At 37.6% G+C, this 17,160-nt stretch overlaps 1 protein-coding gene across 4 annotated transcripts in view; it reads left to right on the forward strand.

Annotated features, from left to right (window-relative positions):
• Positions 1-17,160, forward strand: part of ASAP2 (ArfGAP with SH3 domain, ankyrin repeat and PH domain 2) — a 91,293-nt gene that overhangs the window by 34,581 nt on the left and 39,552 nt on the right. For all 4 annotated transcript variants that reach the window (XM_026695265.2, XM_026695267.2, XM_026695266.2 and 1 more), the window contains 6 exons: positions 87-161; positions 1,878-1,927; positions 7,504-7,633; positions 9,295-9,380; positions 13,445-13,520; positions 16,611-16,697. In XM_026695265.2, the coding sequence (XP_026551050.1) occupies positions 87-161; positions 1,878-1,927; positions 7,504-7,633; positions 9,295-9,380; positions 13,445-13,520; positions 16,611-16,697 (504 nt within the window). The remainder of the gene's footprint in view (positions 1-86; positions 162-1,877; positions 1,928-7,503; positions 7,634-9,294; positions 9,381-13,444; positions 13,521-16,610; positions 16,698-17,160) is intronic.

A 17,160-nucleotide genomic window follows, 5' to 3' on the forward strand; every position in this document is an offset into this window, starting at 1 on the left:
GCATCTCTTTCTTGGAAAGTCTACTAGGTGTTCATTTAGAATTATTTAAATGCTTTGTAGATGACAACATTTTTTTTTTGTTATAGATCCAGAACATGAACAATATTATCACGTTTCCACTGGACAGTTTGCTAAAGGGGGATCTAAAAGGCGTAAAGGGGGTAGGTTATGTGTTTTGATTTTTTAACCTATTAATTAATTATTGACATAAGTACATGTTAAATTTGTACTGGAGAAAAGGATATTTCTTTGCTATCATACCTGGCTGCCCTGTCCTTCTAGTATCTAGATAGATAATTTTTCATTTTGAATGCAGTGATTTATTTTGGACTAATGTACAGTATTATTTAAAAGTTTATGAACCCTTTTGAATATCTGTATAAATATGACCTAACACATCTGTTCTCCGCACAAGTTTTAAAAATAAAACCCAATTAAATAAATGGGTTATAAACATTATATTTGTTCATTTATTCACTGAGGGATGGCAATAGTGATTTGCCCCCTAGTCATAGAAATGGGAAGCTGGAGATATTTCTTCACTTTAGTTCCAAAAATATTAAAATAACAGTGCCACGAAAGGGCAGGAGTTCAGTTTTTCTTCAACTTGTATGTAGTATCTTATGACTCCAATTGGATTTTGCCTTAAGGAAACATTTAAAAAGGCAAAAAAAAATGATCTAAGTGTGAACTTCAGAGCTGGCTGGAATATTTCCTGGTGCAGAGGTTTGGTTTCTAATATCCTATGGTGCAGCACCCATAAATAAATGCCATATGCCTGACTGGTGCTAAGTTAGGGTTATTGTATAATGCAGTTGCACCCGCTGCCAAATCAGAGATTTGTTTAATTTTGCATTAAACAAGAGGGGTTTTGATTCAAACTCCAGACGGATAGGCAGGAGATAGGGCATTCTGTGTTGCTACTTAAATCAGAAATGTAGGTAAAGAATGCTATTAGAAAAAAAATTCTCATTAGCTTCTTAAATCATTTTATTCGATTCACGCTAAATTTTATGACAAAAAGCTTGGGTTCATACAATCACACTAAACCATTGTGTAGTCCTTTTGGTATGACATGACATGTAAATCCAACTAAAATCACTCTTGCAGCCTTACATTTTGATTGCTAAGGTCAACTCATTAGAAGGCTATAAGAAAAAGGAACACCACTCCATTTATTAATTCCAGGGGGTTGATGTTTGCATGGATGCATTGTCTTTGCTTTGGTAGGTTACCAAATCTTTTAATGTGGAACCAAATAAGCACTTTTCACACGAACAGATCTCTGCTTATTTCTAACAAGACTTGAGGCACCTAGAAACTTACTTTAGTATTAAATGTGAGTAATGAGTCAGACCATGCAAAATAATTGAAATAAATGTTTGAAAGTGGGAGCACGTTCCTATTCCTTGAAGTAATAAAGCTGCTACACCTGGGAGGTTCACATAAATGTTTGGAAAACTATCCATGGTGTTCTAGATGCAGTCAGTGTGTGCAGGAAAATGGCATGATAGCTGTCTGAATACATTCAAGGCAGCCTTCAGAGGAGCAGCGCAAGCCTTTCAAGGAAGTAGCTGTTTCAATTAACAGTTCAAGGAGGAGGTGTTTTACTCTCACAAAAAATGTTTTGCAAAGTTTTTTCTTGAAGGCTTTGCACAGCGCTAGGACTGAGTCGTCTTCAGTATTCAGTACAATACAGCACTTGGACTTCCACATATATGAAGTTTGATTTGAGGAAAAACTAAAGAAGTCAATTAAAACTGGGATATTCTAAAGATTACTTCATCAGGTTTTAATCCAAGGGATTAGGACAACACAAAGTTTCAGCAGAAATGGTCACTTGCCTGTTTAACATGGCTTTCTTTTCATTTCTGCAGGATTTGAAGAAACCGTTTGATAAAGCATGGAAAGACTATGAAACCAAAGTGTAAGTACTTCCTTTCTGATACATAGCAAATTTGTATACATTGTCTCTTTCTGTGCTAGTCCATCCAAAAATAAGGGTCATTGAGTTGATTTGATACATAGGATTACTATGTATCATATTTTGGTTCCATGCAATATTTGTTGCCTACCTAATCTAAGCTTGATTAAGATCTAGGAAGCACTTGGATGGAAGATTCCTGGGGAAATTGGAAGAAGACAGTGACAAACCACTTCTGCACACTTGCCCAGAAAACTGTTTGTATCTCTATAATCACCAAGATTCATACTCAGTTTTAAAAAAGACTTCACCTTTACCTATTTAATTCAAGTCTAGCTACCTGAGGTTTGAGGTTTGCTTACCTCAAAGTTATGGAGAGTTTGGATCCATAAAGTGGATACTGCAATAAAAACGAGTCACACAAATATTCAATGCATATAAAATTTATGTTTACACTATGTCATGGGTGTCCAACCTTTTTGGCATGCCTGGTTCTCACTGAGTGAAGAGGAATTGTCTTGGGCCACATATAATTTAATAATGTGGCAGCATAATATAGTTAATGTATATAGAAATCACATAGTGTTAAAAGTTTGTGATCTTGTGGGACCACATTACTAGCTTTTGGGCGTTGCCTGTGGCCAGGAGCCACTGCGTGGACCTGCCTGCACTATACTGTAGCCTATTAAATGTGCAGTAGCATTAAAAAAAAAACAATGTGCATACCTTAATTGAAAAATACTTGAAAATTGAAAAAGTATATTTTGAAGGAGCTGAGACAACTTGATACTAAAACCAATACGCTGTCTGTATTTGTAAAAACATGCTGTTCTTTGATGAGCCAGATATTTATCCCATTGAGATTAGTACAATTTAATACCCAGTTAATCACTTTTGAATATTCTGAAGATTGATCATACTTACAAGAACTATTCCCAGTTTCATTTCTTCACTCCAGAGTCAGAATAATAAGAATATATACTGTATCTATCTAACATTCATGAATGCACTCGGTCCCTGTATATCCTTTTATATTAAATAAAATGCTATTTTTCCTATATAATGATGGCACTTGTGTTGGAAGGGGAGCTACGCAGAGTTGGTTAGAAGATGGGTAGCTATGTAAATGTTTTGAATGAATGAATGAAGTGAAGAAACAAAAAGAAAATAGAAATTAAATCTGTTCACTTGGTTTTTTGAGGAAGAAGCTGTTCCCTGAAGTAATTAAATAGCCTATGGTTGATTTAGTTTGTATTACGTCAGCACTATTGAACATCTGACAGCTTTTTCTTTGCTGTTTTATACTATTTCTCTTAAGGCCTGATTGTGGTAATCAACTACCCATTAGTTGTAGTAAAAATTCCACTTGTTGAATGTATATGGGCAATATACGATGATATAATATGTCCTTTACTTATACACTTAAACATGAATAGTTAATGGCATATGGGTAGTCCTTGACTTAACAACAGTTCATTTAGTGACTGTTCAAAGTGATGACATTACTGAAAAAGTGACTTATGACAGTTTTTCACACTTAACAACAGTTGCACCCTCCCTGTGGTCACAGTAATCAAAATTCAAGATGCTTGGCAACTGACTCACATTTATGATGGTTGCAGTGTCCCAGAGATCTTTTTGCAACCCCCTGACAAACAAAGTCAATGGGGAAGCCAGATTCACTTAACAACCGGGTTACTAACTTAACAACTGCAGTGATTCACTTAATAACTCTGGCAAGAAAGCTCATAAAATGGGGCAAAACTCACTTATCATACATCTCACTTAGCACCAGAAAAATTGGGCTCAATTTTGGTCGTAAGTAAAGGACTACTTGTATTTGGAAGAAATGGCCATGACAGAGGAAGATTGTCATGGTAGAGAAGATAGTTTGAGTCAAACACTTACTGAATGTGTTGCACTAAATGAATTACATCCCACTGAATGAGGCAGTTTAAAGGAGACTTGCCTAGGCCAGAACATGATTACTGTAGATGTAATCCCCACGTGATGAGAAATCATGAAAGGAAGGACTAATATAGGTGGTGTTTGTGAGTGTACTTGAATGTTCCTCTCCTGTTTTGGTCTTCAAGTCTAGGAGTGAAGTCACTTAGGTACAAAGTGTAAAATTGGTGACAGTGTGAGGTTTTCCCATGAAGCACCCAGATTCCATCTCTGGTATCTTTGTGGGGCTTGGAAATACTTCATTTGAAAAATACTGACCATCAATGGAAGGGAATATTGAGTTTATGTGGGCCAATGATCTGGCTTGGTGTGTGACCGTTTCCCATCTTTTCAAATCTGCATGACTCCTGGTCATTAAGCCTGACACCCCCACTAGATTAATTTTAGTATGCAGTGCCAGTAATAAATTATTGAATTATTATGATCTTGTTCTTTCAACTTGATTTGCAATCTTAAAGATTGTGTAGATTTCAGAATACAATATGCAGTCTAAGTTACAATGCCACTGGACTCAAGATCATTCTAGCCACTTACAGTATTAAAACATAGTCGTAATGAATATGTGCAGTATAGGCAAACTTTGTAATTAACAGGATTTGAATTCTAAAATCTTTCAATTGTTATATGCTGCTTTCATAGTCTTTCATACTTTTGTGCATCCCTTTTTTCCAAGGTATTTCTAGAGACAAAGAAAAGTATTAGTCCTATGATACAAATTAGATTGTTTCCAAACATTCCTTTAGTGTTTGTTTTGTTGCCTGTGGGCTTGTGTTACAATTGTATATATTCTGAATTCTTTAATCCAAGTAATCAGTGAACCAATTAATTGCCTAACTTAGCGCAGTATCTCTAGGTAACAACAGATATTAATTTGATGATCATTCTTTCCCCTATGATCAGATAAAACAATTCTGAATTTTCAGTGCTATTGTCTCTTTTGGCATCTTTCAAAGAACATATTATTTATAAGAGCTGGTCCATTCTAATATTTGGAAGATTGTGCAACTATTACATCACAGAGGGATGAATATTGCCCTCTCCATCTAATTTTCTCAGCTAAAACTATTATTTGTTTGGCATCAGCACTGACGTTAACCCTGATGCTCTCTGAGCTTGGTTGTTTTTGTTAAATAGACGTTTCATTACCCCTCTAGAAAACATCATCAGTGATGTCACCTGGTGGGATAATGAAGCATCTCAGAGAGCACCAAGGTTCAATCCTGAACTATATACAGTATATTCTCTTCTATTGGTACCGATGTTAGTGTTGGTCGTAGCCAGCCTAAATAACTCCAGACTTAAAATGATTGTGGCTGGGCATTACAGAGGAAACAGGAGAAATTATTGTACATCATTACTATATTTTATACAAGGTTTATTGCCAGAATTGAGAAATAAAGTTATATTGCTAGAACTGAGAATACATGATTAAAAACAAACAGAATAATGTTCTCGGTCCCTTGTGTTACTAAAACACTGAAACATCCAACTGAGGCACTACTGGGATTCTGTCATGCTGGGAACATGATAGTGGGAAGGATGTGTTATTAATCAGAATGTTAGTTGTTATGGAAACTCTTGATAAATTTGAAGAAAACAATGCCTGTAATCTACATCCTGTGAATAAAGATGTCTCAGCATTCTCTTAATGATATGTGCTGTATGAAATTATATTTATTGGAAGTACAAGAGAGAACAGCTCCTAAAATCCTCACTCGTGATGCTGGCTGAAAATTCTTGGGGGGCAGGGGTCATTCCAAGTTGGAATATGGCTAGTTTGTAGTGTCTGACCTGCAGGGCAGCCCAATCAATAAGTCACTTCCATCTTCTCAGAAGCACAATTTGTTCCTCCTTTTCTACACAGTCTTTCCTCCTCCCTGAAAAATCTTTCAAATGTTTTCAAAGAATGCTCTATTTCTGCACATAAATATTTTTTTAAAAAGAATCCAGTGGTAGTCGTTTATCAGGTTAAAGCTGGGGAAAATGACAAGGGAAGCAATGTCACTCTGAATTATATCCAATTGTTCTTTCACGGATGAAGGCAAATATACGTTGTCCCAGGGTAATGTCGCAGGATCCAATCTGGGTCAGTCACCAGGACCTGAGTTTTAGTCATCCGAGTTTTCAGACTTCCCTGACAATGGGCTCCCATACAAGTCCGAAAGCTCAAAAGACTAAACCTCTAGTCGCGGTGACCGACTCAGATTGGATTCTGCAAATTGTTCTTTATTTAAGAATTGGTTTTTCTGCTTCCCTTCCCATCCCCTGATCACAATGTTTTGATTACAAATTTGTAAGCAGGTCTGTTTTTTGTTTTAAATGAGTGTATTAGAGCACTATCGGCTAACAAATCAGATAAATATGCTATGATATGGTATTTCGTTTTTGAGAGGTGACTCACTCATTTCAAGAACAATAATTTGGAACTAATACAGAAACTAAGAGTGGCTCCTTTCTCTCCCTTAATTTAATTTTGCTTTGTAGGTCTCATGTTCAGATTTTGTCCAGTGTATGATTATTGCCTGTATTCAACCTAAAATATTGTCAGAGACCTTTGGGTAGTCTGGGCAGCTGGCTTGCTAAGACCGGGAAGCCTTTAGTCCTGCCTTCTGGCTTTCATTTACAGCGCCACTTGGCTCAGGAACAGGAAGAGCTGACAGCTGTGGTCTGGGCAGATTGGGGTAAAGGCAAAGTGCTCTCCAACAAGGAAAAGCTCTATAAAGCTCATAGCTTGATAGAATGCTGATTATGAAAAGACGGCAGATGATAGTGAAATGTAGTAAAAGTAGGCCAAGTTATGGGGACATTTCCATAACATGTCGCTTTGCCTGTAGATTATGGAAAGGCTCTCCAAAATGCAATTTTCTCTTGGACTTTTCAGTTATTAAGGGAAGGTCTAGACACCATATGGAGCTTCTGAGAGCTAAGGTCTAGTCCTGGTTCTTAGCATTTGGTTAATGCAGAAGTACTGAACTGGAACTGAAACTGAACATTTTGGGTTCTCTTTCTTAGTTCTCAAATAAATAAATGATTCAGGATTTCGGGAGATAAGAAAAAAAAGGGATTCTGTATAACATTTACTCTTTATCAATATTGCATGAAGGCAGTAATGTTGCATGTTTCTTCCCCAGTATTAAAAAGTAGGAGTTATATTTTGAAATCTGGGTTTGCATCTGGGCTTGCATTGTCCTTCATGCATTAGTGTTGATACCCTGAGCTTCATTGGTAAGGTTTTTCCTGAGTAAATCAAAACTTGCTTTCAGTGTCTTTTTTTTCCCTATGTCATTCTTTTAAATATCGTTTTTATAATTACAATTTCATTCTATTATAGGTGAATGTATATATAGGAAACCAAACATTCTTTAAAGTGTCTACTTGTCTCTGAACTATGCAACTCAAATGTTTTGACCATTCCCAATTTGGCAGATTTTGGTCTGTCCGGAGTCATTTTTGTTTTATTGTTGATCCAGAGTTGTACACAACAGCATTACCTCACTAATCTTGATGATACTTTGTACTTGCCTTTAAAATTGATTGTGCTGTTCTGAAACTGTAACAGTTAACAATTAAAGCTTAGGTAAAAGCATAATTTTATTGTTTTTCTTCTATTATAGGACAAAAATAGAAAAAGAAAAAAAAGAACATGCTAAGTTACATGGAATGATTCGTACAGAAATTAGTGGGGCCGAAATAGCAGAAGAGATGGAAAAAGAGCGACGATTCTTCCAATTGCAGATGTGTGAGGTAAAACATGGATTAATTTTTATTCTTCCCTAACACAAATAAATTGTGTTATACAAATTCTGCAAGAAAACTCTGAAGAGAACTTTGATTCTTCTGGTTTTTATTTCAGGGTATTTCTTCTGTTGGCACAATTACTTTCCATTTTATCCATGATAAACCAACAGATTTGCAAATTATAAACCAGCCCCCTTACTCAAAATCTTCACATAACTATGTCATCCTAGGCTTAGAGGATTATTTCTTTTATGCATTTAAGTTACCATCTGCTGCATAGTAGTGCTAGAAAATGAAAATTTCAGTTGATTTAGTTAAGCAGGGATGTTTAACAGGTGTTGAGAAAATGCTGCTGATGCCTTGAAGAGTTGTAATGGCTCTTCAGCCTTTTGATTGTTCTGGAACAATTTGATGGGCTAAGTTTGGTTTTAACTTGATGGTTCTGTAGGCTTAAACAGTATAATGGTACCTCTCCTGCTGCTTGAAATTCTATTTGGGGAAAAATAGGGAGTCCAATGGGTAACTTTCTCCTCTTTTCTTCCATTCCTGTTATCTTTCCACACATCTACTAATTAAATTAAAAATTTGGCATGTCTAAATCAGATCAACTCTTGTTAGCATAGTGATTAAAACTGTTTTGAAACTGCCTTGCAAATCTTGGTTTGGAAATAAATACTAACCCAAGTCTACCAATCTGAATGTGACTCCCCCAAAAATCAGTAAAAGAGTTCAGATTATAAGACAGGAAATTGGTTCATTATAAAAGGGCAGAAAAATAGAGGTCATCTCAAGGACTTGCTGTAGAGTAGCAAAGTGAGGAATTATGACAAAAAGAACTGTGAGAATGATACAAAGCAGAAGATGTCTCTGCAATTGTGTAGGAACACTTCAGTTCTCTATTCCAGTCTGTGCTTTGGGATTGTTCGGTGATTTTTTTTCCTTGTTGTCTCTCATTTTTCACAATAATAAAAGAACAAATAACTTCATACTTAAAATATCCATTAGAAGAATCTTCTCAGAAAGGACACAAGAGAATTGTGGTCATAAAAACGTTTATTGCATCTCTGTGTGTCTTTACTGTTGGTGTTTTTTTAGTTAGATTCTAAAATTAATTAAGCAAAAAGAAATTCGTGGTTGTTCATCTGAGCAGACATGAACAATGCTGGATGTTCATAATAATTATTTGTTTGAGTTTATGTGTAGCTTGTATAAAAGATACATTTGTTCAATATAGTAATATCTTTTAGGTGGGAAGTGCTTTCTAGATGGGCTTGCATATAGAAAATATATTTGAATTTTGGACACAGAGTCATTTTTTTATTATTTAAAGAAAGCGACTAGCAGCTTTACTGTAGTGCCTTCTATATAACAATCATATGCAATATGTTTATGTATGGGGCTGTGGGAGGAAAATAATGGATTTAAATACTTGTGAATCTTATCCAAATCAAGTGCCCATAGCATCCCCTATTTAATTTAACACATCAATAATTAAATCATTATTTAATCATTATTTAATTATTGTAAGCTTATTTTTAAGATTAATAACTAAGGAAACCTTCTCACTCAGCAGTGCCTATGCTGTTTGAACCGATTTAAAAGACCTGAATATCACTTGTTTGCTACTGTAAAAAACAGTAAAAAAATTTCCTGTGTTTTATCAACAGTATCTGCTGAAAGTCAATGAAATCAAGATTAAAAAAGGAGTTGACTTGCTTCAAAATCTAATCAAGTATTTCCACGCACAGTGCAAGTATGTTTTTCATAATGATAATGATATACCTTCTGAAAATAGTGTTCTTATTAGTTTGTATGGCAGATTGCATCACTGATTTTTAAAAAAAGCCTATACACTTCAACTGTTCCTTTTTTACAGGTATTCTTCTACTAAGCACAGAGATTTAAAGGGCTGATTGTTGTCTTATAGATTTATTATTTCCAGTTAAATGAGGCATACACTGAGATAATATTATGGCATATAGCAATAGCACTTAGACTTATCTGGCCACTTAGACTTATCTGGCCACTTAGACATAAATCTTGTCATTACAAAAGGTGAAGCAGGCTGCCATAGGAGAGTGCCAAAACTTTCAAAGTTTGAAATAGTTCAAGCAGCAAATATTCCTTAATTCAAAACAGATCCTTTGCATTTAAGACAGGTTGTTCCAACTTTGCCAGAAGTGTTCTGAGCACTCGGAAAGTGTTCTAAACTCCAAAGAGTCCATAATACATCTTAAGTTTAAAATACTTCATGTTTTATAGCACATTTCTATATCATATTTTGTAGAATTTGTCGGATTACTAACTGGGAGAGGTATTGGAACCGTACACTCATTCACTTGACTAAAATAAGCAAGGAAAACTGTAGAATTCTGATTTTTATCATCTCATCTTTGGGCACTGTAGCAAAAAAAACCCATTTCCTGGTTAAAAATAGGGCTAAACTTATTTTTAGGTTGTTTCAAAGAAGGAAATTAGTTCATTGGGATCAGAAAGAACACACAGTAATTTAAGACATATAGTTTAATCTGCTTGCATGATTGAGAATTTAGCATTGGCAATTTCTACAGAGATTAATACTATGGAATATGCATAACATAATATTGTTGAATACTTTTCCAGAGCAGGGAAAATTTGGGATTTTGATAACCTGTACTAGATGCTCTTACAAAATATTTGTCAAAGTCAGTCAGAAAATTCTTATTTATCAGAAGACAAACTTGCCCTCAGAAATGATGTCGGCCGATCCATGGAAATTGTGGGATCTATAAGTATAATTACTTATACGATCATCCTGATGCTAGAGACCTAAAGACTTGTATTCTTTTAAGACAGAGAACTTTTAAGAAAGACATTGTACTTGATGAGAAACACTGTCTGTCTGTCTCTCTCTCTCTCTCTCTCTTGTGGGGGTGGGGGGCATCATGTTGCTTACCCATGCCGGAGGATTTTAATAATTTTAATCTCAAAATATCACATGCCTAAACAATAGTATACATTTGTGTATCCTTTCTCCTTTGAAACTCTCTCCTCAAGAGACTGTTAGAGTATAGACTGTCCTCACTTAATGACTGTAATTTGAACTGGAGTTTCTGTTGTGAAGCAATGTCATTAATTAAATCACATGACTGCACCTTTTAGCGATGTCAATTTTGGCTAGTTCTGGTTGCCATTGTTAGGCCAGAATTGTGCTGTCATTAGGTAAGGATCTCATGCTTCTCCTGCCCTGATGTGCTTGCCACGGCTCCAGGTCTACCCACCAACCCCCTATCTCTCCCCATCTCTGCCTGTTTGGCTGCGCTGCGCTCCACCCTGCTCTGCTACTACTACTGCTGCTGCTTCTGCTACTACTACTACTATTACTGCTGCTTCTCCTGTTCTGTGTTCTGCTGTCCCATCCTGTGCCCCGACCTGCACTTCTGGTACCCTGCCCTCTGCTACACTGTGCTCAACTTCCCCTGCTGGAAGCCCAACCTTGTGCGGCCAAGAGCTGCCTTGTGCAGGGCCGGGCCAGGTGTGCCTCATCAGCAGTGGGAGAAAAAAACATGAGGGTGGCAGGGACAGAAGAGCGCAAGGCAAAGCGGGTCAGGATGGTAGAATACAGGACCGGTGTGTGTGCAGCTGAGTGCCGAGTAGTGGGGAGCAAGGCAGCAGGAGTGGCAGAGTCCGCTACAGTTTTGGTCATGTGACTGCATGAGCATTGCAGTCGCTGTTCTTTTGTGGACCAGGTGTGAGTACCATGTGTTCAGTGCTGTCATAGCTTTGAACAGTTGCCGAATGAATGATCATTAAGCGAGGGCTACCTGTAGCAGCGCATAAAAGATTGTAAGTGGGAAATGTGAAAGTATGGTTTGTCTAACCATAGTTTATTGAATAAACCCATTTGTATTGTGTTTTTTTTTCAATGTAGCGTGTGAATCCAGCCACTGAGCTTTGTAAATCATAGTCACAGCAAAAAAAATCATACCAATATTGCTTTCCAGAATATTCTGCTGACTGTCAATTTTGGGTAATTTCATTAGAGTTAAACAATGAAGCCTCGAGGGCTGGAGTGAACAAATAATCAGATTATTGTTATGATTGCTGGTCATAAAAATGTAGCATGACTTGAAAAGAGTAGTAATTAAAACAAATGCTGCCTGCATAAACTGATGTACAGCATACAAGGAAATTAACATTAACTACCCATTGCTGCAGTTTTGATCGTATACATTTCCTTCTGAGCTTGAAAGAATGTAGTAGCAAAACTAAAGACCCAACTGTTAACTAATAGAATTGCACCTGGAAGAAGATAATCCAGTCCTTTTGCATCTGATCCTTTAAGTCTCTCTTATCATCAATATTTTTCCTCAGATCTCATGATAGGGCAGCAGAGGATATGGTGAACTATATCCTTCACTTCACAGGTGACGCAGGGACAATAGCGTTGCTCTATGAAGTGTTTGCAGAATGTCCTTCTCTTTCAAGATACGCGGAAGGCATAATCTGTGAGTGAATGGATGTAAAGCTTTCCTGAGTGGTGCTCAGATAACAGTGATCAAATACTGGAAGAGGCTTCTGTGTTTCTTGTAACTGGGGGTGTTAGAATGAATACTTGCATCACTACTACAACAGTGTCTTTACTGGAATCCCTTTTGAAGAGTCGATCTCCACAGTTTTTTCTGGTCCAAAATATTAAGTTCTTTCATGGGAAGCAGGGAGTACAGGTAGTCCTCGACTTACAACTACAGTTGAGCCCAAAATTTATGTTGCTAAGCGAGACACTTGTTAAGTGAATTCCGCCCCCCCCCCCCACAATTTTATGACTTTTCTTGCCACAAGAAACATTAAGAGAATCACTGCAGCCATTAAGTTATTAACATGGTTGTTAAATGAATCTGGCTTCTCCATTGACTTTGCTTGTCAGAAGGTTGCAACAGGGGATCACATGATTCCAGGGCACTGCAATCTTCACAAATACGTTGCCAAACATCTGAATTTTGGTAATGTGACCATGGGGATGCTGCAACAGTTGTAAGGATGAAAAAGAATGAAAAATAAGTCACTTTTTTCAGTGCTGTTGTAACTTTGAATGGTCACTAAATGAACTGTTGTAAGTAGAGGACTAGTTGTATCATTAGAGAATGTGAGGCAAAAGTTTGATATCTTTTTTCCCCTGCCAATAATGCAAGTCACGAAGTTTATCTTGAAGTCATTCTAATTTTGGATAGTACCTTAGCAGTGCAAACTGGACCTCAACAGAGGCTGAAGGCTCTGCCTCCAAACTTAGGTGTAAGTAGCAAGTGTATCCTGGAAATAAATAATGATAAATAGTAAATCCCACTCAGACCTCCCAAAAAGAAATGGTGGGGAGGCAAGAAAGCTGCCTTCCGGCGATATAACTCCTAGCCTGTCACTTGGCATGATGCATAAACTGATCTTTTGTGGACTATTTCTAATATATGTGTTTATTTACAACATCTATATACTATTTACCATTAAAAATCCCAAAGCACATTCCTTATTAGCAAATCATGATTAAAACTATTGTTTTGTTTGAACTTGGCCAATGCTTCTATCCCTGGATTTCTGACTCTTGCCTATCTTTATGCCTTTAAAAGATTTCTTACTGCAAAAAAAAAATTAAATGTAGATACGCTGAAGTCTTTTCACAGATTTTCTGATTTCAGTAGTGGAACCCTTGAGCATCATAAAACGCATAAATGTATATTAAGCAAAGCTAATACATTGAATCTTTTACATTTTTTTTACAAAACTCTGGATAACTTACATTAACTTTTATAGTTCCCTTTGAAAAAAACTTTTTTTCTTTCACAGCTTCTTTCAGGATGGTCTGAAAGCAGTTGAAAGCCTCAAACCCTCAATAGAAAAGCTCTCAACAGATCTTCACACTGTAAGTAGTTGAATATTCATTATATTTTTGGACTGTTCCCAATTTCTGAGTTGGACTTTCTGAATGAACTCAAATATTTATAAAACACAAAACTGCAAATTTGAAAACAAACCAGCAGAAGCAACAAAAACAAAAGACATGTTTATTTAAAGTTTAGAAACAAGAAAGTAAATAAGGGGGGCTATATATTGGTGGAAAAAAAACAGATTTTTAATTTCTGAATTTAAAAAGTTAAAAAAAGAGAGAAAACAAATGTCTAATTTTTTAAAAAATTTCTCTCTTCTCTTAGTCTCCATATTAAGTGAAACAGCAACAGATATGTGTTAGTATTCTGCCTGCCTGGCTTTCCTGTAAATCATGCAGATTGATATTATTGGATGACCATGGTAATATACGAAGGGATAGATGAATTGAAAGCAAGTGCATAAAAGATCACCTTTCCCAATGGTGCTCTATCTGTGAACTGAGATCACATGGGGAGGCCTTGTACATGAGATTATCTTGCAGTTTGGTGGCCATGAACAGGACTTCAGTAGCAGCATAGCAAATGGCAGAGCTCTTTCCTGAAAGAGGCACATCTGGTCCTCTAAGACAGCGGCCCCCAACCTTTTGGGCACCAGGGACCGGTTGTCAGCTTCCGTTGGAAGACAATGAAACTTTTTCCAATAAACTACTTCACTCACAGCTTGGTTGTGGCAAGATTCGTTGATTGTTGTTTGTTTCTTCCAACAACAGCAACAAACTGCACTCCCGAGCAAAACCAGCGTTGAGAGCATCTGCCTCTCAGCACTGTTTATATCCCTCCCCACCCTTAATCATTGTCATCTCTACCTTTAATCATTGCCTAGCCTCCTGTTCCCGGCAAACAGTTAATTTCTGCCTCCCTGCGTGCACCGCCGCCCCGTGATACTCCCCCACTCCTACCCCCTGTACATATTCCCGATTAAGAGTGCCCAGGTGTTACCCCCCATGCTACATGCACTGCCACCCCAGTCCACAAAAGCCGAAAACCCTATATCAACATTTGTGTAAGTCTAATCAGCTGACAAGCTGCTCCGAAATGCCATTTGAGAGCTGGGAAGCGCTGCACCGATATGCCGGCCTGACAGTTCATCCAGCTGGCTGGGAAGGAGGAGGGGGCGCCAGCTAAGTACGCTCTCACCCGGAATGGATTCCCCGCCCCAGGTATGTGTTGGGCTTCACTCTGTCCATTAGTATGGCATTGCTGAGGAAGCCCGACACCGGTTCCATGGAGAGAAGTTTTTCCACAGACCAGAGGGCATGGTTTCGTGTGCTGCCTGCTTCCTGCAGATGGGGCTTCACTTGTTTGCATGGCCCAGTTTCTGGCATGCCGCGGCTGAGTACTGTCCACAGACCAGGAGTTGGGGACCCCTGTTTAAGCCAGTGTTTTCTCAACCTCAGTAACTTTTAGATGCATGCTGGCTGAGGAATTCTGAGAGTTGAAGTTCACACATCTTATAGTTGATAAGATTGAGAAACACTATTCTAAATTATTCTAATCCAAACAACTGAAGATATGCTTATTTATTTAGTCATTTATATGGTAAAAGCTGCCTCGGGAATATATTTCTTTCTAGATATGTTTAAAAATTAATCCTGTTGCATCCACTTTAGTTTTCTTATTATCTTTTGGGTTTGGTGATTTCAACTGTTTTATTATATTTAATTACCGAGGAGTGTGTTTCGTGTTCTTCCATAAGTTGTGGCGGATGGATGTAAACATACAGAAGACCATGGCCTGGAAAGACAAAACATTTTGGGGAAATTCCAAACCTTTAAATGATGTTGCTGACACATTTCTGGGCCATAAATGTCTGGGGATGAGATTAGTAATGGTCTATTGGAGGTTAGCGGTGTTGATGTACTGAAGAGTAGTCTGTTTTCTGGTAGATGAGCTTCTAGAACAGTGGTGGCTAACCTTTTGGGACTCCTGTGCTGAAAATGGCATGCACGCTTGCATGGCAGCACCCAGAAGGCAATGCATGCAGGGGGGCATGTCCCCTGCGCATGTACGCGCAATCCTCCCAACACCCCCTTATCTGCACTGCGTATGTGCGTTGCTCCCAGCTAATTTTCGGCCTCTCAGAGGCTCGAGGGAAGCTTCTGCAGCCTTTGGAGGCTGAAAAATGGGGTCGTTTTGTCACTTCCGGTATTTCCGAAAACACCAGAAGTGATGAAACAGGCCTGTTTATCGGCCTCCAAAGGCTGCAGAGGCTTCCTTCGAGCCTCTGGCCGGCCAAAAAAGGCCTCAAGCAGGCTAAAAATCAGCTGGAAGGCACGCACATGCACAGTCCAGGGAAGTTTGGCTGTGGTTCGTGTTCCCGCACCAGTGGCTCTGTGTGCCATCTGTGGCACGCATGTCATAGGTTTGCCATCACGGTTCTAGAAGTTGTAATCTAATCATGCTAAAAGGATATACAAATTTTATACTAGTATCTTTCTAATCTAAATAGAATGTATTGGTTACTGAGGAGATTAAATATTAATAATGACAACAATAATAGGGATAAAGTATAGACTACTGAGTCAGAATTTTGTCCTGTTGTTACCCCTCAGCATATACTTCTGTGCTCATCCTTATTAGCCCTATTTTTTAAATCAAACTTTGATAAGGAAGAAGCTAGTTGTGATAACTGATTGGTTATGTGAAATCAAGTTGGCACCAGCTCTTTAATGATCTGATAAATACATTTTTTCTAGGACAATATAATAGTGAAAATTAATGTTAATCAGAATTACTGCTGGCAGGAAAAGAGAGATGAAATTGCCTCCTTAGACTGAAAAAGTACCTAGCTCAACACTATTTTTTACAATGTCTAACAAGATTCTTTGAGGAAGCCTACAGTCGAGACATGAAAATATCAGAATCCTGGCCCCATTGTGTTTCTTAGCAACAGATGCTGAGAACTATGCTGATTCTGCTAGTGAAGCCTTCACAGTAACTACTGATGCGAGTATGTTTCTGGTCTCTGAGCTTTTCTGTTCTCTAAAGGCAAGAAGCGTTTTCCCTACACCCATACAAAATGTGCATTGACAATTTTATTTTGAACTCTTATGTCTCCACTCCAGATAAAGCAAGTTCAGGATGAAGAAAGAAAGCAATTAATTCAACTTAGGGATATTTTAAAATCTGCACTTCAGGTTGATCAGAAAGAGGTGAGCATATAAACCGATACAATGTGCTTTTCAGGTTTAATGGAACAATTTACTGATTTATTGATTGTATGAAATTAATGTATTGTACATTAAGATTCGACATGATTTTGTTCAGATTTCTTAGAACATTTCTTCATGGCTTATTCCCTTTGGGCCCAAAGTCTTTCTGACTTGTTTTTAACTGGGGCACTGTCATACAGAATAGCAGGATTTTAAAATGTATTTCTGGGGAAGTTCAATACATTGTTCTGTAGGCATTGTTAATGGCTTTTGGAATCGCTCCCAGAATTCATGTAAACAAGCACAAAAGGGTTCCACTAAAAGTGTCAAATCTCTCTGCCTTTTTCTGCAAAGATGCCACTGGATTCTTAGACTTACATGTCTTTGTATATAATCTTTAGCTCCCAGACTCCTCCCAGAATTTATCTTAGAACTATATTTTTTGTACATATATGTGAAAACA

Source organism: Pseudonaja textilis, chromosome 1, assembly GCF_049901715.1.
Source record: "Pseudonaja textilis isolate UNSWEBS1 chromosome 1, rPseTex1.2, whole genome shotgun sequence".
Taxonomy (NCBI): Eukaryota; Metazoa; Chordata; class Lepidosauria; order Squamata; family Elapidae; genus Pseudonaja; species Pseudonaja textilis.